Consider the following 19,339-nt stretch of genomic DNA (forward strand, 5'->3'; position numbering starts at 1 on the left):
AGCCATCGTAAAAACATCAATAAACATGAATACATAAAAATTTAAAACATCTGCATGTTCTAATATACCATAAAGCAAACTCAAAAGGTAAATGAAGAACTGGGAAATATTTGCAACAATGAGACAAACAGGTAATTTCTTAGTTTAAAAGATTTCTTTCAAATCAGTAAGAAAGACAATGGTAAAACGGGCCATAGAAACAAGCAAGCAATTTCAGAAATTGAAATGAAAGTGATATAAACTTAAGAAAAGATGCTCAATTTTCCATCATAATTAAAGAAATGAAAATTAAAACAGCTATTAGCTATCTCAGGGAGCCCCGGCGGCGCAGTGGTTAAAGTGATCGACTGCCAACTGAAAGGTCAGCAGTTCAAAACCACCAGCAGCTCCGCAAGAGAAAGATGTGACAGTCTGCTTCTGTAGAGATTTATAGCTTTTGAAACCCTGTGGGGTTGTTATGAGTTGGAATCGATTCTATGACAGTGGGTTTGGGGTTTGGCTTATTAGCTATCTCTGTTTATTGGCAAAGATGAAAACGTATAATAATATGCTGTGTTGCCTGAGGTATAGGGAAAGTCACGCACTGCTGAGATGTGAGTAGTTTGTGGCATCCTATTTGGAGTAAAGTTTGCAATATTTATCAAATTGAAAATACACGTGTCCTCTGATCCAGTCTTTGCACTAGAAGTTTAGCCCATGTATATACCTCTCCTAGTTCTCAAGGACAGCCATGTTTATGCAGCATTGCTTGTGATAGCAGAAGGCTGGATGCACCCCAAAGCCCCTCAAGAGAGGACTGGTGGTACAGTATGTAGTTGAATAGTATGCCGTTGGGAAAAGGAAGCAAAAATCCTTTAAGTGCTGATATGGAAATATCTCTGAGATACGTTGTTCAGTAGCACATAGTGTTTAAAATGTTTCTGTTGGTGTAAACAATTAATGCACTCAACTGCTAACTATAAGGTCTGTGGTTCGAGTCCACCCAGAGGCACCTCAGAAGAAAGTCCTGATGACCTGCTTCCGGAAAACCAGCCATTGAAAACCTCGTGGACACAGTTCTGCTCTGACACACGTGGAGTCACCGTGAGTCAGAATCGGCTCGATGGGAACTGCACTGGAACGGATTTAGGAAAAAGCAAGAGGGATAAACAATGTCAGTATTTGGCAGGGACTATTTCTGGAAGAAACCACGTTACCATTGGTTAGGAGCCTGAGGAACTGCAGCATGGGATGGGAATAAGATTTACTTTTTATTTTATATATTTTCCTACTTTGGGACTTGTTTTTATTTTTATTTTTTTTTACTATGTGTGTCTTAGGCTGGGCTCTCTAGAGGAACAAAACTAGGAAAGAGTATATATAAACATATAGAGAAAAATTTATTTCAGAGAAATGGTTCACACAATTATGGAGGCTGACAAGTCCCAAATCTGTGGGTCAGACGTCAGGCTAGAGGCTTCTCCTGATTCACGTAGTTACAGGGGCTGACCAACCCCAAATCTTCAGGGCAGGTGGCAGGCTGCCTGGCTCACAGGGTTGTGGGAGCTGACGAATCCAAAAACTGCAGATCAGGCAGCAGGCTGAAGGCTTCTCACGTCCCAAGAACCAGACGTCAGAGGATAGCGAGGCGAATGCAGGATTGGAAAGAGAGAGAGTGAACTTTGCCAGAACATCCGTATATATTGGATGCAAGCCACATTCCCAAGGAAACTCCTCTTCCAACTGATTGACTGCTCACACCAGATCACAAAATGGAGGGTGATTTTGTGATCTGGTGTGAGCAGATCAAATGTCTGCCAAACCGTGGAGAATCATGGCCTAGCCAAGTTGACACGTAACATTAACTATTAGAGTCCACCCGTTGGCACCTGTACACATCTCCTTATACCATACAGAATCCTAAATAAAGACAGTTATAAAGCCATACTTGCACCTAACTTAATACTACCTGCTTATTAAAAATACAAATTCCTGGTCCCACCTCAGTTCTACTGAACTAGGCTTTGGGGTGAACCCCCAGAATTAAAATTTTAATGAGCTCCTTTATTAAATCTTATGCTCATTTAAGTTTGGGAACTACTGTTCTAGGTACTTAGCATCCTCACTTTAAATAGTAATGGATTAAGCAGCTTGCACTATACCTACCTGTCTTACAGCGTGATCATATATTTAACGTTTCATTTTGAAGCAGATTAAGGTTTAACCTTATTTAATAATTGTACTTGTCCTGGCTTGGCTCTTAAAACTCCAGGGCTTGGGTTTCATGACTGTATTGCTGGATAGTGGTCATGTGGGGTTCAGATAGGAAAGGCTGGTAGGAGAAATTGTCTCCACCTGGTCCTCCAGGGTACCCAAGTTCCTTCTCCGTTGTTGCTCCATCATCCCTTGGGGTGATATCCTTGACCATGTGATTGAAGCTGTCTCATTATCATGTTTCCATCCTGGTCCACTGGAAAAGGAAGGAGGATGTTCTAGACAAATGGCTATACCTTTAAGATGATGTTTCAAAGGTTGTATATATCATTTCCACTCACATCCCATCAGTACAAACTTAGTCACCTGGCCACACCTACCTGCAAGAGAGATTGGGAACTGTAGCTTAGCAGCCATGTACCCAGTTAAAATGCAAGAATGCAGCAGGCGGAGCCAACATGGCACTATAGACAGAAGCACAATGCTGTCTCTCCTCACTAAAGACCTGAAAAACTAAGTAAAACAGAGGCAGGTGTCAATCCTGAAACCCTAAGCATCAAATGAAGAGATAAAGAACTCAGCCAAGCACTGAATGGAATAAGAAATTGACAGAGAGCAGAGAGTGAGGAAAGATAGGAGCGGAGGTCACCTATTCACCATCTTGGACGCCTTTCGGAGATTGGCGGGCAGGGAGTATGGGAAAGCAGCTTCACGGAGCTCCCAGCAGGAGACAGAGCACCCGGTAACCAGCCATACACTTGCCCACCCCCATCCTTCTTCCCCCTGCTCAGCATCCACCACTTCCCAGCAGGCTGAGGTTGCTTGACTGGCCAGAAGGCATCGACTTTGTGCCGCTTTGATTTGCCCCATCCGCACAGGCCGGCTCCTTCAGTGCCATTTCATTGTTGCTGGTGTTGTTTTTTTTGGCTACTTCTGGTATCTTCCCTGACTCTCTCCTCGTACTCCTTTCTCTCAAACATCTGGCTCCGTGTGCCATCTTTGCTTCTTCTTGACAGCCTATGAAGCACTGCTAGGTTGGGGATCTGCTTCCCTGGTCCGCACCACCACGTTGGTGAGATCGCCAGGGTCTTCTTTTTTTTTTTTTCTTTAGTTTGCTTGTTTTCTTTTTCTTTTCATGGCTTGAGAGCCCCTTCTAGCTGGGCTGTACTGCACAGCTTGGGAGCCACTTCCCCGGTCTCCGCAGCCGTGTTGGTGGGATTCCCTGGGGGATTTCTTTCTTTTTTTCCTTTTTGTCTTTCATCATTTAGCAGATTCTCATCTCTCTCTCCTTACCTTTTTCTCCTGTCTCCTGAATACCTGACACTGTGTGCCATCTCTGCCCGTTTTAGCCAGGCTGCACCGCACAGGTTGGGAGCTGCTATCTTGGTCTGTGCAGCCACGCCTCTGAGATCCCTCGGGGCTTTTCTTTTTTTTCCTTTCTACTTTTTATTACTTTTTTTCTTTTCGTCTTTCCCCATTTCGCGGTTTCTCATCTCTCTACTTACTTTCGTTTCCTGTCTCCTGAATACCTGGCACCGTGTGCCATCTCTGCCCTTTCTAGCCAGACTGTACTGCATGGCTTGGGAGCCACTTCCCCGGTCTTTGCACCTGAGCCAGTGGGATCCCTGGGGGCCGTTGTTTTCTTTTTTTAAAACTTAGTATTTCTGTTCTCTTTTCCTTTTTTTTTTTCTTCATTTCTCAGTTCCTCATCTCTCTCTGCTTTCCCTCTTTTCCTGTCTCCTGAATACCTGGCACTGTGTGCCATCTCTGCCCCTTCTAGATGGGTTGTGCCCCGAGACATGCGAGCCACTTCCGCAGTGGCTGGTGGGATCCCTAGGGGGCATTTCATTTTCTTTTCTAATTTGTATTTATTTCTCTTTTCCTTTTTGTTTTTCTTCACTTCTTGGTTTCTCGACTCTCCACTCCAGGTTCCCTCAGCACATTTTTTGTTTGTTTTTTGACTCCTGTTTCTCTTTCCTCACTCTCTTCTTTCCCATACCCATCTTACCTCCACAAATCACAACCTCCCCCCTCCCTCCTGCCTACTTGCACTGTGCACTGAACATCACACCCCCTAGCAGCACAGACATGGCCTGCCAGAACCTGCCCTGCACCGACCACCAGCCCACCCTATTGGTCCCAGTATATGCCACAAACAACCCATCCCAGCTCCTCCCCTTCAGCTGGACCTGCCCTCCTGCACCAAAGCTGAGTGACTGGCCCTGCCCATTGGACAAGGAGTGAAAAGTACTGTGCCCAAAGACAAGCAAACAACAAAGAACACATAGCCCACCTGCTCAGACATAACCAAATAAAACAAAAGAGCACAATAAAACAAACAAACCTATAATCAATAAATGAAGAATGTCCTGAAGACAGCAGACAATATCAAAATGTATTTAAAAAAAAAAAAGACAGGATGGCTCCAGTAGGCATCCAAAATAAAACACTAGGTGTCTTTCCAGTAGAAGAAAAGGCCCTAGAACTACCTGATGGGGAATTCAAACCTCTAATATTCAGAGCTATCCAAGAGTTGAAGCAAAAGGCAGACAAAAATGAGGAAAAAATAGACAAATTCAAGGAAGAAGCAGACAAATTCATGGAAAATACAGACCAAAAAATAGAATAATTCAAGAAAATAATGCAGGAACAAAATGTCAAATTCACAACTAGAAATCATACAAAAACAACAGTTAGAAATCCAAAAGATAAACAACAAGATTTCAGAAATGGACAGTGTCACAGAAGGTCTGAGGAGCAGGGTTGAAACAGTGGAAGACAGGATCAGCGAAACTGAAGAAAAATATTGGATACAAGTTTGTTTAAGGAAAAATCAGAAAAAAGAATGAAGAAAAATGAAGACACCCTGAGAATTATGTGGGAATCAATCAAAAACAAAAATTGGTGAGCAATCGGAGTTCCAGAACAGGAGAAAACGGAAAACACAAAGAGGATCATTGAAAAACTGCTGACAGAAAACTTCCCTAATATAATAGAATATGAAAACCTGACCATCCGAGAAGCTCAATGAACCCCATATAGGATAGACCCCAAAACAAAATGACCAAGGCATATCATAATAACACTCTCTAAAACCAAAGACAAAGAATCCTGAGAGCAGCTCAAGAAAAATGAAAAGTCACATACAGGGGGGAAACAATAAGGCTAAACTCTGTTTACTCAGCAGAAACCATGCAGGCAAGAAGGCAATGAGATATGACATATATAAAACGTTGAAAGAAAAGAATTGCCAACCAAGGATAATATATCCTGCGAAATTCTCATTCAAATATGATGGTGAAATTAGGACATATGCAGATAAACAGAAATTAAGGGAATATGTAAAAATCAAATCAAACTTACAAGAGTTATTAAAGGGAGTCCTTTGTTTGAGAACAAACAACATCAGTTCACAACCTGAATCTGGAATGTAAGATTGCACCAGCAAGATACAAACCTAGGAAATGAACTCTCAAGGACTATTAAAAACCAAAAGATTTATAACAGGGAACCAGAGAGGTTAATTTATAAATGACAGCAACATCAGAACAATAAAAGAGGGACTGAACAGTGTAGGTATAGAACTTTCTAATGGAGAGGAAGGCAAGGCAATACCAAGTAATAATAGACTGGTTCAAACCTAGGAGGATAAGGGTAAATTTCAAGGTAACCACAAAGAAAGTTAACAAACCAATCATCAACATAGAGAAGAAAAACATAAAGTCTCAGTAAAAACAAAATTGACAAAAAAGAAGAAAGAAAGAAAGAACTCCACAAACAAAAGGAATTCAGCACAGGAGAGTAAAAGTAACAAAACATCTGCACCACAAAAAAAAAAAAAAAAGGCACTACAAAATGATAGCAGTAAACTCACACTGAACGTGAATAGCCTAAACGGACCCATAAAGAGACAGTGACAGAATGAATAAAAAACAGGATCCATCAATATGCTGTCTACAGGAGACTCAACTTAGAAACAAAAACATAAATTCATTAAAAATCAAAGAACAGGAAAAAATATATCAAGCAAACAGCTACCAAAAAAGAGCTGGAGTGGCAATACTAATCTCAGATAAAATAGACTTTAAAACAAAATCCACCATTAAAGACAAAGAAGGACACTATGTAACAATTAAAGGGACGATCCATCATGAAGACATAACCATCACAAATATCTACACACCCAATGACAGGGCTCCAAAATACATAAAACAAACTTTAACAGCACTGAAAAGACAAATTGACAGTTTACAAGGAGACTTCAACACACCACTCTCAATGAAGGACAGAACATCTAGAAAGAAACTCAGCAAAGATACAGAAGATCTAAAGGACACAATCAGCCAACTTGACCTCGTAGACATATATAGAACACCCCACCCAACAACAGCAAAGTACACGTTCTTTTCCAACGCACATGGAACATTCTCCAGAATAGACCACATTTTAGGCCGCAGAGCAATCCTCAACAAAATCCAAAACATTGAGATGATACAAAGTATCTTCTCTGACCAGGACACCATCAAAGTAGAAATTAACAACAGGAAGAGCAAGGAAAAAAAAATCAATTACATGGAAACTGAATAAAACCCTGCTTAAAAACCACTGGGTAATAGAAGAAATCATAGATGGCATAAAAAAAAAATTCCTAGAATCAAACGAGAATGAAAATACATCATAACAAAGGTAGTGCTCGGAGGTCATTTTATAGCAATAGGTACACACATCAAAAAAAAAAAAGGGACAAAATCAAAACATTAGCTACACAACTCGAAAAAATACAAAGAGAACAGCAAAAGAAGCCCACAGCCATCAGAAGAAAGGAAATAATAAAGATCAGAGCAGAAATAAATGAAATAGAGACTAGAAAAACAATAGAAAAATCAACAAAACCAAAAGCCCGTTCTTTGAAAAGATCCACAAAATCAACAAAACACTGGCCAGACTGACAAAAGAAAAACAGGATGTAAATCACCCAAATAAGAAACGAAATGGGTGACATTACAACAAGACCCAACTGAAATAAAAAAAAAAACCCTGAAATAAAAAAGATCATAACAGAGTATTATGAAAAACTATACTCCAACAAATCAAAGGATGCATTGCATTGGGTAAATCTGCTGCAAAGGACCTCTTCAAAGTGTTGAAGAGCAAAGATGTCACCTTGAAGACTCAGTTGCTCCTGACCCAAGCCGTGGTATTTTCAATTGCATCATATGCATGTTAAAGCTGGACAATGAATAGGGAAAACCGAAGAAGAATTTATGCCTTTGAATTGTGGTGTTGGCGAAGAATATTGAATATACCATGGACTGCCAAAAGAACAAACAAACCTGTCTTAGGAGAGGTACAGCCAGAATGCTCCTTAGAGGCAAGGATGGCGAGACTGCGTCTTACTTACTTTGGACGTATTGTCAGGAGGGATCAGTCACTGGAGAAGGACATCATGCTTGGCAGAGTACAGGGTCAGCGGAAAAGAGGACGACCCTCAATGAGGTGGATTGACACAGTGGCTGCAACAATGAGCTCAAGCATAACAACAATAGTAAGGATGGCTCAGGACCGGGCAGTGTTTCGTTCTGTTGTGCCTAGGGTCACTATGAGTCGGGACCGACTTGATGGCACCTAACAACAACAACAACATACGCCAACAAATTTGGAAACCTAGAGGAAATGGACACATTTCTAGAAACATGCTACTTACCCAAACTAACACAAAATGATCTTGAAAATCTGAACAGACCCATAACAAGAGATTGAAAAGGTAATAAAAAAAATCTCTCAACAACAAAAAAATGCCCTGGCCCAGATGGCTTCACTGGAGAATTCTACCAAACATTCAGAAAAGAGCTTACACCAGTACTACTCAAACTATTTCAGAACATAGAAAAGGAAGCAATACTTCGGATTTCATTCTATGAAGCCAGCATAACCCTGATACCAAAACCAGGAAAAGACACCACAAAAAAAGAAAATTACAGACCAATATCTCTGATGAATATAAAAAAATAATACACCACGACCAAGTAAGATTCATATCGGGTATGCAAGAGTGGTTCAACATTAGAAAATCCATCAATGTAATCTACCACATAAATAAGAAGAAAGAAAAGAATCACACGATCATCTCAATTGACACAGAAAAGGCATTTGACAAAGTCCAACACCTATTCCTGATAAAAACTCATTAAAATAGGTGTAGAAGGGAAATTTCTCAACATAATAAAGGCCATCTATGCAAAACCAATGGCCAACATCATTCTTAATGGAGAGAGGCTGAAAACATTCCTCTTGAGAACAGGAACAAGACAAGGATGCCCTTTATCACCACACCTATTTAACATTGTGTTTGAAGTCCCAGCTAGAGCAATAAGGCAAGAAACAGAAATAAAGAGCATCCAAATTGGTAATGAAGAAGTTGAACTGTCCCTATTTGCAGATGATATGATACTGTACATAGAAAAACCAAAGCACTCCATGAGAAAAACTACTGGAACTAATAGAAAGATTCAGGAGAGTAGCAGGATACAAGATAAGTATACAAAAATCAGTTGGATTCCTATACACCAATAAATAGAACAATGAAAAGGAAATCAGGAAAACAATACCATTTATAATAGCCCCTAAAAAAATAAAATACTTGGGAATAAATCTAACCAGGGCTGTAAAGGATCTATACAAAGAAAACTACAAAACATTACTTCAAGAAACCAAAAGAGATCTACATAAATGGAAAAACATGCCATGCTCATGGGTAGGTGGACTCAACATTGTGAAAATGACAATTCTACCGACAGCAATTTACAAATACAATGCAATCCCTATCCAAATACCGGCAACATTCTTTAAAGAGATGGAAAATCTAATCATTAACTCTATGGAAAGGGAAAATGTCCCGGATAAGTGAAGGACTGCTGAAGAAGAATAAATTAAGAGGACTCCCACTACCTGACCTCAGAACCTGCTATACAGCTACGTTAGCCAAAACAGCCTGGTCCTGGTAAAACAACACATACATTGGCCAATGAAACAGAATTGAGAACCCAGATGTAAATCCTTTCACCTCTGGCCACCTGATCTTCAACAAGGGCCCAAAGTCCATCAAATGGGGAAAAAACAGTCTTTTTAACAAATGGTGCTGGTAAAACTGGATGTCCATCTGGAAAATAATAAAATAGGACCCGTACCTCACACCGTATACAAAAACTAATTCAAAATGGATCAAAGACCTATATATAAAACCAAAAACTATAAAGATCGTAGAAGAAAGAATAGAATCAATGCTAGAGGCCCTAATACACAGCTTTAACAGGATACAAACCATAACCAACAATGCACAAATTCCACAAGATAAACTGGAATCTTCTAAAAATTAAACACTTGTGCTCATCAAAAGACTTTACCAAAAGAGTAAAAAGAGAACCTACAGACTGGGAAAAAATTTTGGCTCTTACAAATCAGACAAAGGTCTAATCTTTAAAATCTGCAGGAAAATCTAACACCTCTACAACAAAAAGACAAATCCAATTAAAAAATGGGCAAAGGAAATGAACAAACACTTTGCCAAAGAAGATACTCAAGTGGCCAACAGACACATGAGGAAATACTCGTGATCACTAGCCATCAGAGAAGTGCACATCAAAACCACAATGAGATACCAGCTCACTCCGGCATTCATAACACAAACCAAAAAAAACAGAAAATAACAAATGTTGGAGAGGGTGTGGGGAGATTGGAACACTTATGCATTGCTGGTGGGCATACAAAATGATACAGCCATTTTGGAAAACAATATGGCGCTTCCTTAGAAAGCTAGAAACAGAAATACCATATGATCCAGCAATCCCACTCCTACGAATATATCCTAGAGAAATAAGAGCTGTCACATGAATAGACATACACACACCCATGTTCATTGCAGCATTGTTCACAATAGCAGAAAGATGGAAATAACCTAGATGCCCATCGACAGATACATGGATAAACAGACTGTGGTACATACATACGGTAGAGTACTATGTAATGATAAAGAACAATGAAGAATCTGCCAAGCATCTCACAAAATGGATGAATCTGGAGGGCATCATGCTGAGTGAAATAGCCAATCACAAAAGACAAATATTATATGAGACCACTACTGTAAAAATTTGTGAAAAGATTTACATAGAGAAAGAAACAACTTTTGATGGTTATGACGGAGGGCAGGGGTGGGGATGGAAAAACACTAAATAGGCAATAGAGAAGTGGTAACTTTGGTGAAGGGTAAGACAGTACACAATACTGGGGAAGCCAGCACAACTTGTACAAGGCAAAGTCATGGAAGTTCCATGGACACGTCCAAACTCCCTGAGGGGCTGAGTTGCTGTGGGACCACGGTCTCAGTGAACATCTAGCTCAATTGGCATAACATAGTTTATAAAGAAAATGTTTTACATTCTCCTTTGGTGAGTACTGTCTGGGGCCTTAAAAGCGTGTGAGCACCATCTGAGATACTCCACTGGTCTCACCCCTTTGGGAGCTAGGAAGAATGAAGAAAACTAAAGATACAAGGGAAAGATCAGTCCAAAGGACTGATGGACCACAATTACCATGGTCTTCACCAGACTGAGTCCAGTACAACTAAATGGTGCCCAGCTACTACCATCGACTGCTCTGGTAGGGATCACAATAGAAAGTCCCAGACAGAACTAGAGAAAAATGTAGAACAAAATTCTAACTTGCAAAAAAAGACCAGACTTACTGGCCTGACAAGAGACTGGAGAAACCCCCAGAGTATGGCCCCCGGACACTCTTTTAGCTCAGTAATGAAGTCACTCCTGAAGTTCACCCTTCAGCCAAAGATTAGACAGGCCCATAAAACAAAACAAGACCAAAGGAGCACACCAACCTAGGGGCAAGAACTAGAAGACAGGAGGAGACAGGAAAGCTGGTAATTGGGGTCCCAAGGTCGAGAAGGGAGAACGTTGACATGTTGTGGGGTTGTTAACCAGTGTCACAAAACAACATGTATACTAACTGTTTAATGAGAACCTAGTTTGTTCTGTAAAGCTTCATCTAAACTACAATAAAATAAAAAAAATGAGACTTAAAAAAAAAGTAAATTAAAGAGACACAATAAAAACAGCAACAACAAGAAAAACAAGGATGGTGTAATTAAAGAAATGGAGAATAGATACTAGAGGATAGTAGTGTGTGACTCTGAGTATCCGTGCACTTCACTCTTCTCATGCAGAAAACATGCATCCTTTCCAAGAAAGAGAAAACCACAGTCCTCTCCAATTATTGCATCCAACTCAAAATCCAGAATTTCTGGTTTCTATCAGGTCTTTGCAGCTCTCTGGGAGTAACTCCTTTGATTGTCCTCCGTGGCTTTTGGCTTTGTCCTCTGGGAGCCTCTTTTTTGTCCATTATTCTCAGCGGCCACACCTGCGGTGACTGAGGGAGCACACACCCTTCTGTGGGGCTACGCAGCTCGCGCATTTCACTTCCTGCCTGGTGTTGGTTTGGGGACCTGGGTATTGCTTTAGGGATCAAACAATCTCAGAAAGTTTTTACAACTGTCTTGTAGTGTTGTTAGCAATACAGTTCTCTCAAATATTTGGTAGACTTCTGGTCTGTCTACATCCAGTAGGTCCATGTGAATGTAGCCACAAGGAGTTTTGCTTTCGGCTATGGTTCTTAGACCTGCTGCATCTTTTTCTTTACTGCCTTTTGTGCTCAGCCTATCCCTGTTCCTTCAACGTAGTGGTGGCTGCTTGGATGACATTTGAAAAAAAGGTAGCGTTGGGTAGGAAAATAACACCCTTTATCTGATCTTTGCACCTAGACTGGCCTCAGGAACAATTTTATTTCCTGCCATTTAGGACACAGAAGCAACCTGAGGCTCCAAATTCCTGGATTCTCATTAAATTGAGATTGCAGCCTCAGGCAGAGAGACAGTCTTAGCAGAGCTCTTGTCCCTTCCATCTCTGTTTACAAACCATTTAATACTTGCCTGACTTCATATCTCTTGTAGTGTCATCCTCAAAGCATAAAAGGGCCAGAAACACAGAGTAATATTTTGATTTTTTCCAACCAGTTCCAAGTTATCAACAAGCAGTGGTTTACCTGTGACTCACTAGTGGTCTGCTTTTTTAACTTGTCACCTAACCATTAAGCCAATGCCAAATATTCTACATCTTTGTGAAAGCAACATCCCAATTCTGGAGCCAGTTTTTCTATTGGGGCACAAGTTAAGCTGCTATCATGAGGAGGCCCCAAAAATACAATGGCTCAGACAAGGTAGGATTTATTTCTCATTTAACTGTCCAGAGTTGACAAGTGGGCCAGGGTAGGTAGACAGCTCTGCTCTCCAAGGTCATCTAGGGATCTAAGTTCCCTCTATGTTGTTGCTCCCCTAAGGAAATGACCTTGACAAGTACAGTCAAACGCTGGTTCATCTGCACCGTAGTCATGTTTCATCCATCAGGAAGTGGGAAAGGGAGAGCAGTTTTGTCTTCATGGAAGCAAACTTAAGTCCTCACTCTAAGCGCACTAGCCCACACCTAGCTGCAAAGGGGACTCGGAAGCATAGATTGTAGCTTACCCCAACAAAAACTTGGGGTGGTCTGTAACTAAAAGGAAAAGAAAGAGAATGGACCCTGAGGGATAGCTGTCTCCACCACAAGTAAATTGGCTGCCTGTTTGGGAGGAAAAGATCATTTTGGATCCTCACCTCATAACATGTATCAGAATGAATTCCAGATGAACTAAATGGCTAAATATTTAACTGAAAAACAATCTATGGGAATATTGATCTGATTTCTACATGACAAAGACTTTTTTTTAAGCATGGAAACAAAGGGAAATTATAAGGAGAAAAATTGGTAGAATTTACTACTTACAAATTGTTAAATATGTCTAAAAAATAAATCAACTGGAAAAAGTATTTCTCAAAATAGGAGTAATAACAGATACATAATGTAGATAAATACATAAAGCACTAGTTCAAAATAAGAAAAACTAATATAGCAATAGGAAAAAAAAAGACCAGTAATCAAAAAAGAAACGCAAATTAAAACAAAGAGATGGCTTTTGGCTCTACCAGATGTGGTAGGCAGAGTAATGTCTCTGCCAAGATCATGTTCTAACCTCTGGAACCTGTGCATACGTCATGTTACATAGCAAGAGGGAACCAAGGTTGCAGGTGGAATTAAGGTTACTCATCAGCTGACCTTAAAATAGGGAGATTATCCTGGGTTATCAGGTGGGCCTAGTGTAATCACAAGGGTCCTTAAAAGAGGTAGAAGAGGAAGTCAAAAAGGAGTGATGTGAGAAGACCTCAACTCACCGTTGCAGGCTTTGTAGCTGGAGAGAGGAAGCCAGGAGCCAAGGAATGTGGGTGACCTCCAGAAAGTGAAAAAGACAAGGAAACGTTCACCTCTAGAGCCTCCAGAAAGGAACACAGCCTTGCTAATGCCTCAGTTTTCACTCAGTGAAACCCCTGTTGGATTTATGACGTATAGAACTATAAGATAATAAATCTGTGTTGTTTTAAGCCACTAAGTTTGTGGTAATTTGTTAAAGCAGCACCGGAAAACTAATATACCAAGTTGTGTGTGTGTGTGTGTGTGTGTGTGTGTGTGTTGTTGTTGTTGTAGTAGTAATACTCAATGCGGGTGAAGGAGGCACTGACAAACCTGCTGGTGGGATATAAATTACTACAAACCCTGCTGAAAAACAAATTGTGAGTATGTTTCGTAAAGCCTAAAATTTCATACTGTTTGACATTGACCCTAAAGAAACCATTTGGAAAACAGCAAATATTTGCGTATAAAGATCGCCATAACATCTTGTTAATATTAGCAAATAAACTCTTGGAAACAGCTTAAAGATCTAACATTAGGGAAGTAGTTAAATGAATTTTTACATCTCAAAAAAAAAATTATGTTTTTTTTAATATATAATAGAATTTGAGGAAGCTGTGTACGATTATTATAAAGAATCTTTAATGAAATGAGAAAATGCTCATAATATGCTGTAAAGTTAAAAAGATTTTGTGCGTAAAACCATATATTCAATATGATATCTGAGATTACCTCTGCTTATGTATTGCTTGAGAGAGAGATGTACTAAAAAAAAAGACTGAAAAAAATGAAAATATTGGTAGTGGTTGTTGTCTAAATTGAGGTGGTGAATTTATGGATGATTTTTTCTTCTTTATGCATTTCTTTTCAAAATTTCCTATTATGCATGTATATTACTTTTAAGCTGTTACTTGTTTTTTTTGTTGTTGTTGTTGACATTGAGTCGCTTCCAACTCATAGCGACCCTACATGGCAGAGTAGAACTGCCTTATAGGGTTTCCTAGACTGTAATCTTTACGGGAGCAGATCGCCAGGTCTTTTCTCCTGCAGAGTGGCTGGTGGGTTCGAACTGCCAACCATTTGGTTAGCAGTAGAGCACTTAACTATGGTGCCACCAGGGCACCTTACTAAGAGAATAAATTAAAAGTTATGAGACAAGAAAAAAAAGTTAGGAGACAAAATGGGGGGAGGTGGGCATCTCAAAGACCACAACTAAGTCCATTTTTCCCTTCTGCTTTACAGAGAGATTATCATATTTGACCCTAATAAAAATCCTATGAGAGCAGATAAAGTATCCTAGAAATTGAAACAGAAAGAGAATAAGTGATTTACCGAAGATTATAAGTGAATAAATATAGCTAAGTCGAGAAGCTGAGGCCTCTGATATCTAATCCAGTTTTCTTTCCACTGTGTTTTGAATGTACTTTCTGTAACTTGGACTTGATGAGTGTTATTGTAAGCTTCTTCAGGGCCAAGACTGTAATACTCGTCTTTATCATCTCTTTAGTGTCTAGCTGCAGATGCCTTGCCCATACCATAGTAGGTATGCAAGAGATATTTTTAATTGGCCAAAATTATTAAAGGATGCAGAAGTGAAACAAAGTTTTAGAAAAGTAAACTGAGGTTATGATAACAGAGTCTTCCTTTTCCAACATCATCTCTTTGTTTCTCCTTTCTATCTTCCTTTTTCCTGTAATTTATCGATAACATCTCTGACCCTTTTTATTGCTTTGTCTTTTCTTGGGCTAAATAAAAGACAACTATCTCTAGCACTTTTACCATTTTCAACACCCGAGAAATCCTATAACAAGTAAGTTTCTTGTGATGTGGGGTGATTAGGAATTGAGGGAAAGTTTGTGAACCGTTAGTGTATTAAATCTTAGAGATAAGTACTTTTATGGATTCCAAATTATTTCACATTAAAAATACATATGACTTAAGAATACTGGACTTACCTTGAGGAAATAACTACAGCCTAAATTTCTAAAGGCCTATGTTCTAATGTTACCACCAGTGTTAATTCTAATAAATTAGAGATTTATGAAGTAGGACTATAAACAGAATAAAAATATACCTTTGGATCTAAGAACCTCAGAGTATTTTAACAATGACTTTTTTATTATTACTACTACTGATATTTTTTTAAACATAGAACCTTCAGAATGAGGCCAGGTAGAAGAGATTTGTGGACTGATAAAATCAGTTCTAATTTTGATTTCTAGTCCTGTCTCAGCCATTGGCTAAGTTACATGACTTTGTAGCTCTTCCCAATACATTTTTGGAGAGAGGAAAGTTCTAAAATTATAGATTTGATTTTAAACATGTTATTAACCTATCTGGGACTCAATTTTTATATCTATAAAATGAAGGGGGTGGTTATCTAGATGAGATATGAAGTCCCTTTTAACTATAAAGTTTCTAATTCTTAAACGCCACATTATCTTAAGTAAAAATAATATAGAAATCCTAGGTATTTGTTCCAGGATGTCAAAAAGCAAAAGGTTAAGAGATCAGAATATCATTAAATACAAGCTAAAATGTCAAGTATATTAGAAAACATGAACTATAGATTTTCAGCTTGAACTTTAGCTGCTGGCATTTGTTTGGAAAGCTGTAGGACATTGAATAACATGAAGACGAACGCAGCTGTGGACAAATGATGTACCGCGATCCACTGCAAGCCTCATCCTCTCTGCCAGCAGGGGCACTAATTGAGGGCCAGGAGGTGCACAGGGCACCAGGAGGACTTGGCAGCCCACCCCAGGCCCGTAGCAGGCGAGCAAGCTCAGCAGTCCTTGCACTAGTGGGCAGTACTCGGTCTTTCTACCATCCCAGTTCTACTGGAGAAACACCCCAGGTGCTAGAGAAGCTCCTGTATCTTTAAATTAGTCTTCCTCTTAGCCTGCTAGGGAAATTCTCCTATCTCTCATCCTTTCTTCCACCTAGATGAGATGAACCAGGCCCCAGACGTAGACAGAAGGGAGGTAAGAGGAAAAAGGAAAAAGACCCAAGGGAGAAGGGAAGAAAAAGGAATTGAAACAAGAAAAAGAAAAACAAACAGAGTTAAAGAGCGAATGCCAATGACAGGAGACAAGAGGAAGAATGAACTTGACAGCTGTTTCTCAGTTTCATCTACAAAAGTGCAGGAGACATGGCCAACTCCCTAACTTGAATACACTCCAACCTTCACCAGGCATGAATTTTCAGGTAAGGAAACGAGTTAGCTAGTTCACGTGAATTAACTAGCTGACCTCTGGAGAGCTCCCTTTCTGCCACAGAGTTTATTGCAGAGGAGATTAAACAACCACCTCACACTGCTAACTTCTGCCTGTCTTCCTCCCCCCAAAATTACCTCTTCGCACTCTTTACTTCTGCCTGTCTTCCCCAAAACTACCTCCTTACACTGTTAACTTCTGCCAGTCCCCCAAAAAACTGTTTACTCACACTATTCTGTCTGTCTCCCACAAAAAAACTACCTTTTCACACTATTCTGTCCATCCCTTCCACCCCCAAGGCCACTATGCTTGAGACACTAATGTCCAGTTGCCATTGCTTTTAATGCTCTCCGTGTCTTTTTTTCGGTTTTGTATCTTTACTTGAGAATTAACTGTTTTCATCCTCATTGACTGTAGGTGTTTGACTGTGGTGACAGGTACATAAGTAACCAATGTAGAGAGCTTGTTTGGTGAATCTGCATGCTCATTATGTTTTCTGGACAACCATACATGGGTAGAGTATGGGATGTTCCTTATTCCTTTGGCCCAGAGAGCTTTGTTGAGCCTAGTGTCACTGTGCACATCTGGCGTTCCCATCCCCTTCATGGCAAATTTCTGGCTCTCCTTGAGTGCCCAAGGGGCACGCTTCTTGAAGCCCACTCCACGAAGGCACCTGGGAATGTTGATGGTGCCCTCTCTGGTCACCGCTTCGTTGAGAACAGAATGACTCTTCATCTCTCCATCCTTCTTTGCGGGAGCTGTTGTACCTGGACCAGGTTGGAAAGGAAGCTGCCATGTCCTTTTAAAAAAACTTCATTCCCAGAATATTTGTTAACCACCTTGTCTTTTGTATTGTTGAATTTAAACTTTTAAAAACTTAGAAGCGGAACTGAGTTCATACATGTTGGTAACTTTGTGAGGTTTTTGAGAAACAATTAGGTTGTGTATTTCAGCGACTGCCCTAGCCTGTGCTTGGATCCGTCCAGGCATTCCTAGAGAGCCTCTGCAGTGTGTGTGTGCACTTCGTGGGGCTCTGTGGGGGTTCAGAGGCCACGGCCCTTTCCCACAAGGAACTTCTCTTTTACGTGGAAAACAAAACTGCTACATGGAGACTGACACAGAAAAAATTAACATTAAATTATGCAATTGACTTCAATTTACCAAAGATTTTTAATCTTTCCTCCTTTGTGTTTCTGTGTCATTTTTAACAGTCAGTCCAGATCAATAGGTATTAAGTTCTGAAAGCTTCTTTCATGAGTGCTTAGAAGGTACTAGAACAATCAAGTTGCATTTTATCTTTAATATGTGAAGCTGAAGGACTTTTTAGTTCAGACTAATCATTCAAGCTGGGTGTTTTTTTCTTGACATTTTGCCAAACTTAGATTTTTTTTTGAGCTTGTATCTGCTTCTAACTACTAGAAAGAATAGTCTAGATCCAAATTTCATTCCCTCACGAGTCTGACTTCCATCCTCAGCATTCCACTGTAACTGCGTCTGCTCAGAGCACAAAAGATGCCCTTGTTGCTGAATCCACCAGTTATATTTCAGTTATCATCTATGATCTTTCTGTTTGATATGATACTGTCGACACTCACTCTCAATTTTAAACTCTCCTCTTCTTGGTTTCTGCAACACCAGTCCTTCCCCGTTTTTTTTTTTCTCCTGTCTCTATAAGATATTCCTTCTTAGTCATCTTTATAGACTCCATTTCTTCTGCTTATTCCTTAATTGTTGGTATTCTCCAGTATTTGCTCCCAAACCTAACCCAGCCCAACCTCAACATATATCTCTCAGTTCAGACCTCTTTCCTTAGCCTCTGACCTATATTCATCTACTTATTGGACATATTTACAGAGTTATGGGTGCCCCCCCATATCCAATCACTCACCTAGCCGTATCTGTTGTTCCACCTTCGCAGTTCTCAAAACCATCCCGCCCTCTGTATCCCTGTTATACCAGTACTGCCTTAGAACTATGCCATAGGGTCCCTGTCCTGGACCCCATGCCTGAGAATGTCCTATTCTAACTTTCTTCAGCCTTACCATTCCAAGGGAATGTGGCCACCCTTCCTGCTACATTCTAGTCTATGCTCTGGCTATGCAATACCCAAAATCCCCACAACAAGCCTCTCTCCCCGGTCTGCTCTTCCAAGGGTGGACTGCACCCCTGGTGTGCACTCCCTAGGCCCAAGAGATAGCTGAACCAAAACCAAACCAAACCCAGTGCTGTCGAGCCGATTCCAACTCGTAGCGACCCTATAGGACAGAGTAGAACTGCCCCATAGAGTTTCCAAGAAGTGCCTGGTGGATTTGAACTGCCGACCCTTTGGTTAGCAGCCATAGCTCTTAACCACTACGCTGCCAGGGTTTCCAAGAGGTAGCTAAGGTGCAGCTATTTAGAAGGGGGTGAATGGAGCTTGGATGGAGTTTGAATCTTCAGCTCCACACATGTGAAATCCTTGAGCCAGGGATCAGAAGAGAATAGGGACATGCAGGGATGCCCATTTCTACTCTTGTCACGGGCCCCACAAACATTGGGGCAGAGCTAATTATTGCCTTATTTTTCTTTGTATTCCTGTTACAGCAC

General features: G+C 40.3%; 2 protein-coding genes across 4 annotated transcripts in view; one reads left to right on the top strand and one right to left on the bottom strand.

Moving 5' to 3' along the window:
- SLC49A4 (solute carrier family 49 member 4) overlaps positions 1-19,339 on the top strand; it is a 98,463-nt gene that overhangs the window by 17,436 nt on the left and 61,688 nt on the right. The window lies entirely within an intron of this gene.
- LOC126057174 (60S ribosomal protein L31-like) lies at positions 17,057-18,684 on the bottom strand. The gene is made up of 2 exons (XM_049852622.1): positions 18,642-18,684; positions 17,057-17,520 (listed from the first exon to the last, which is right to left on the bottom strand). The coding sequence occupies exons 1-2, from the start codon at positions 18,682-18,684 to the stop codon at positions 17,057-17,059; spliced, it is 507 nt and encodes a 168-aa protein (XP_049708579.1).

This window comes from Elephas maximus, chromosome 1 (assembly GCF_024166365.1).
Source record: "Elephas maximus indicus isolate mEleMax1 chromosome 1, mEleMax1 primary haplotype, whole genome shotgun sequence".
Classification (NCBI taxonomy): Eukaryota; Metazoa; Chordata; class Mammalia; order Proboscidea; family Elephantidae; genus Elephas; species Elephas maximus.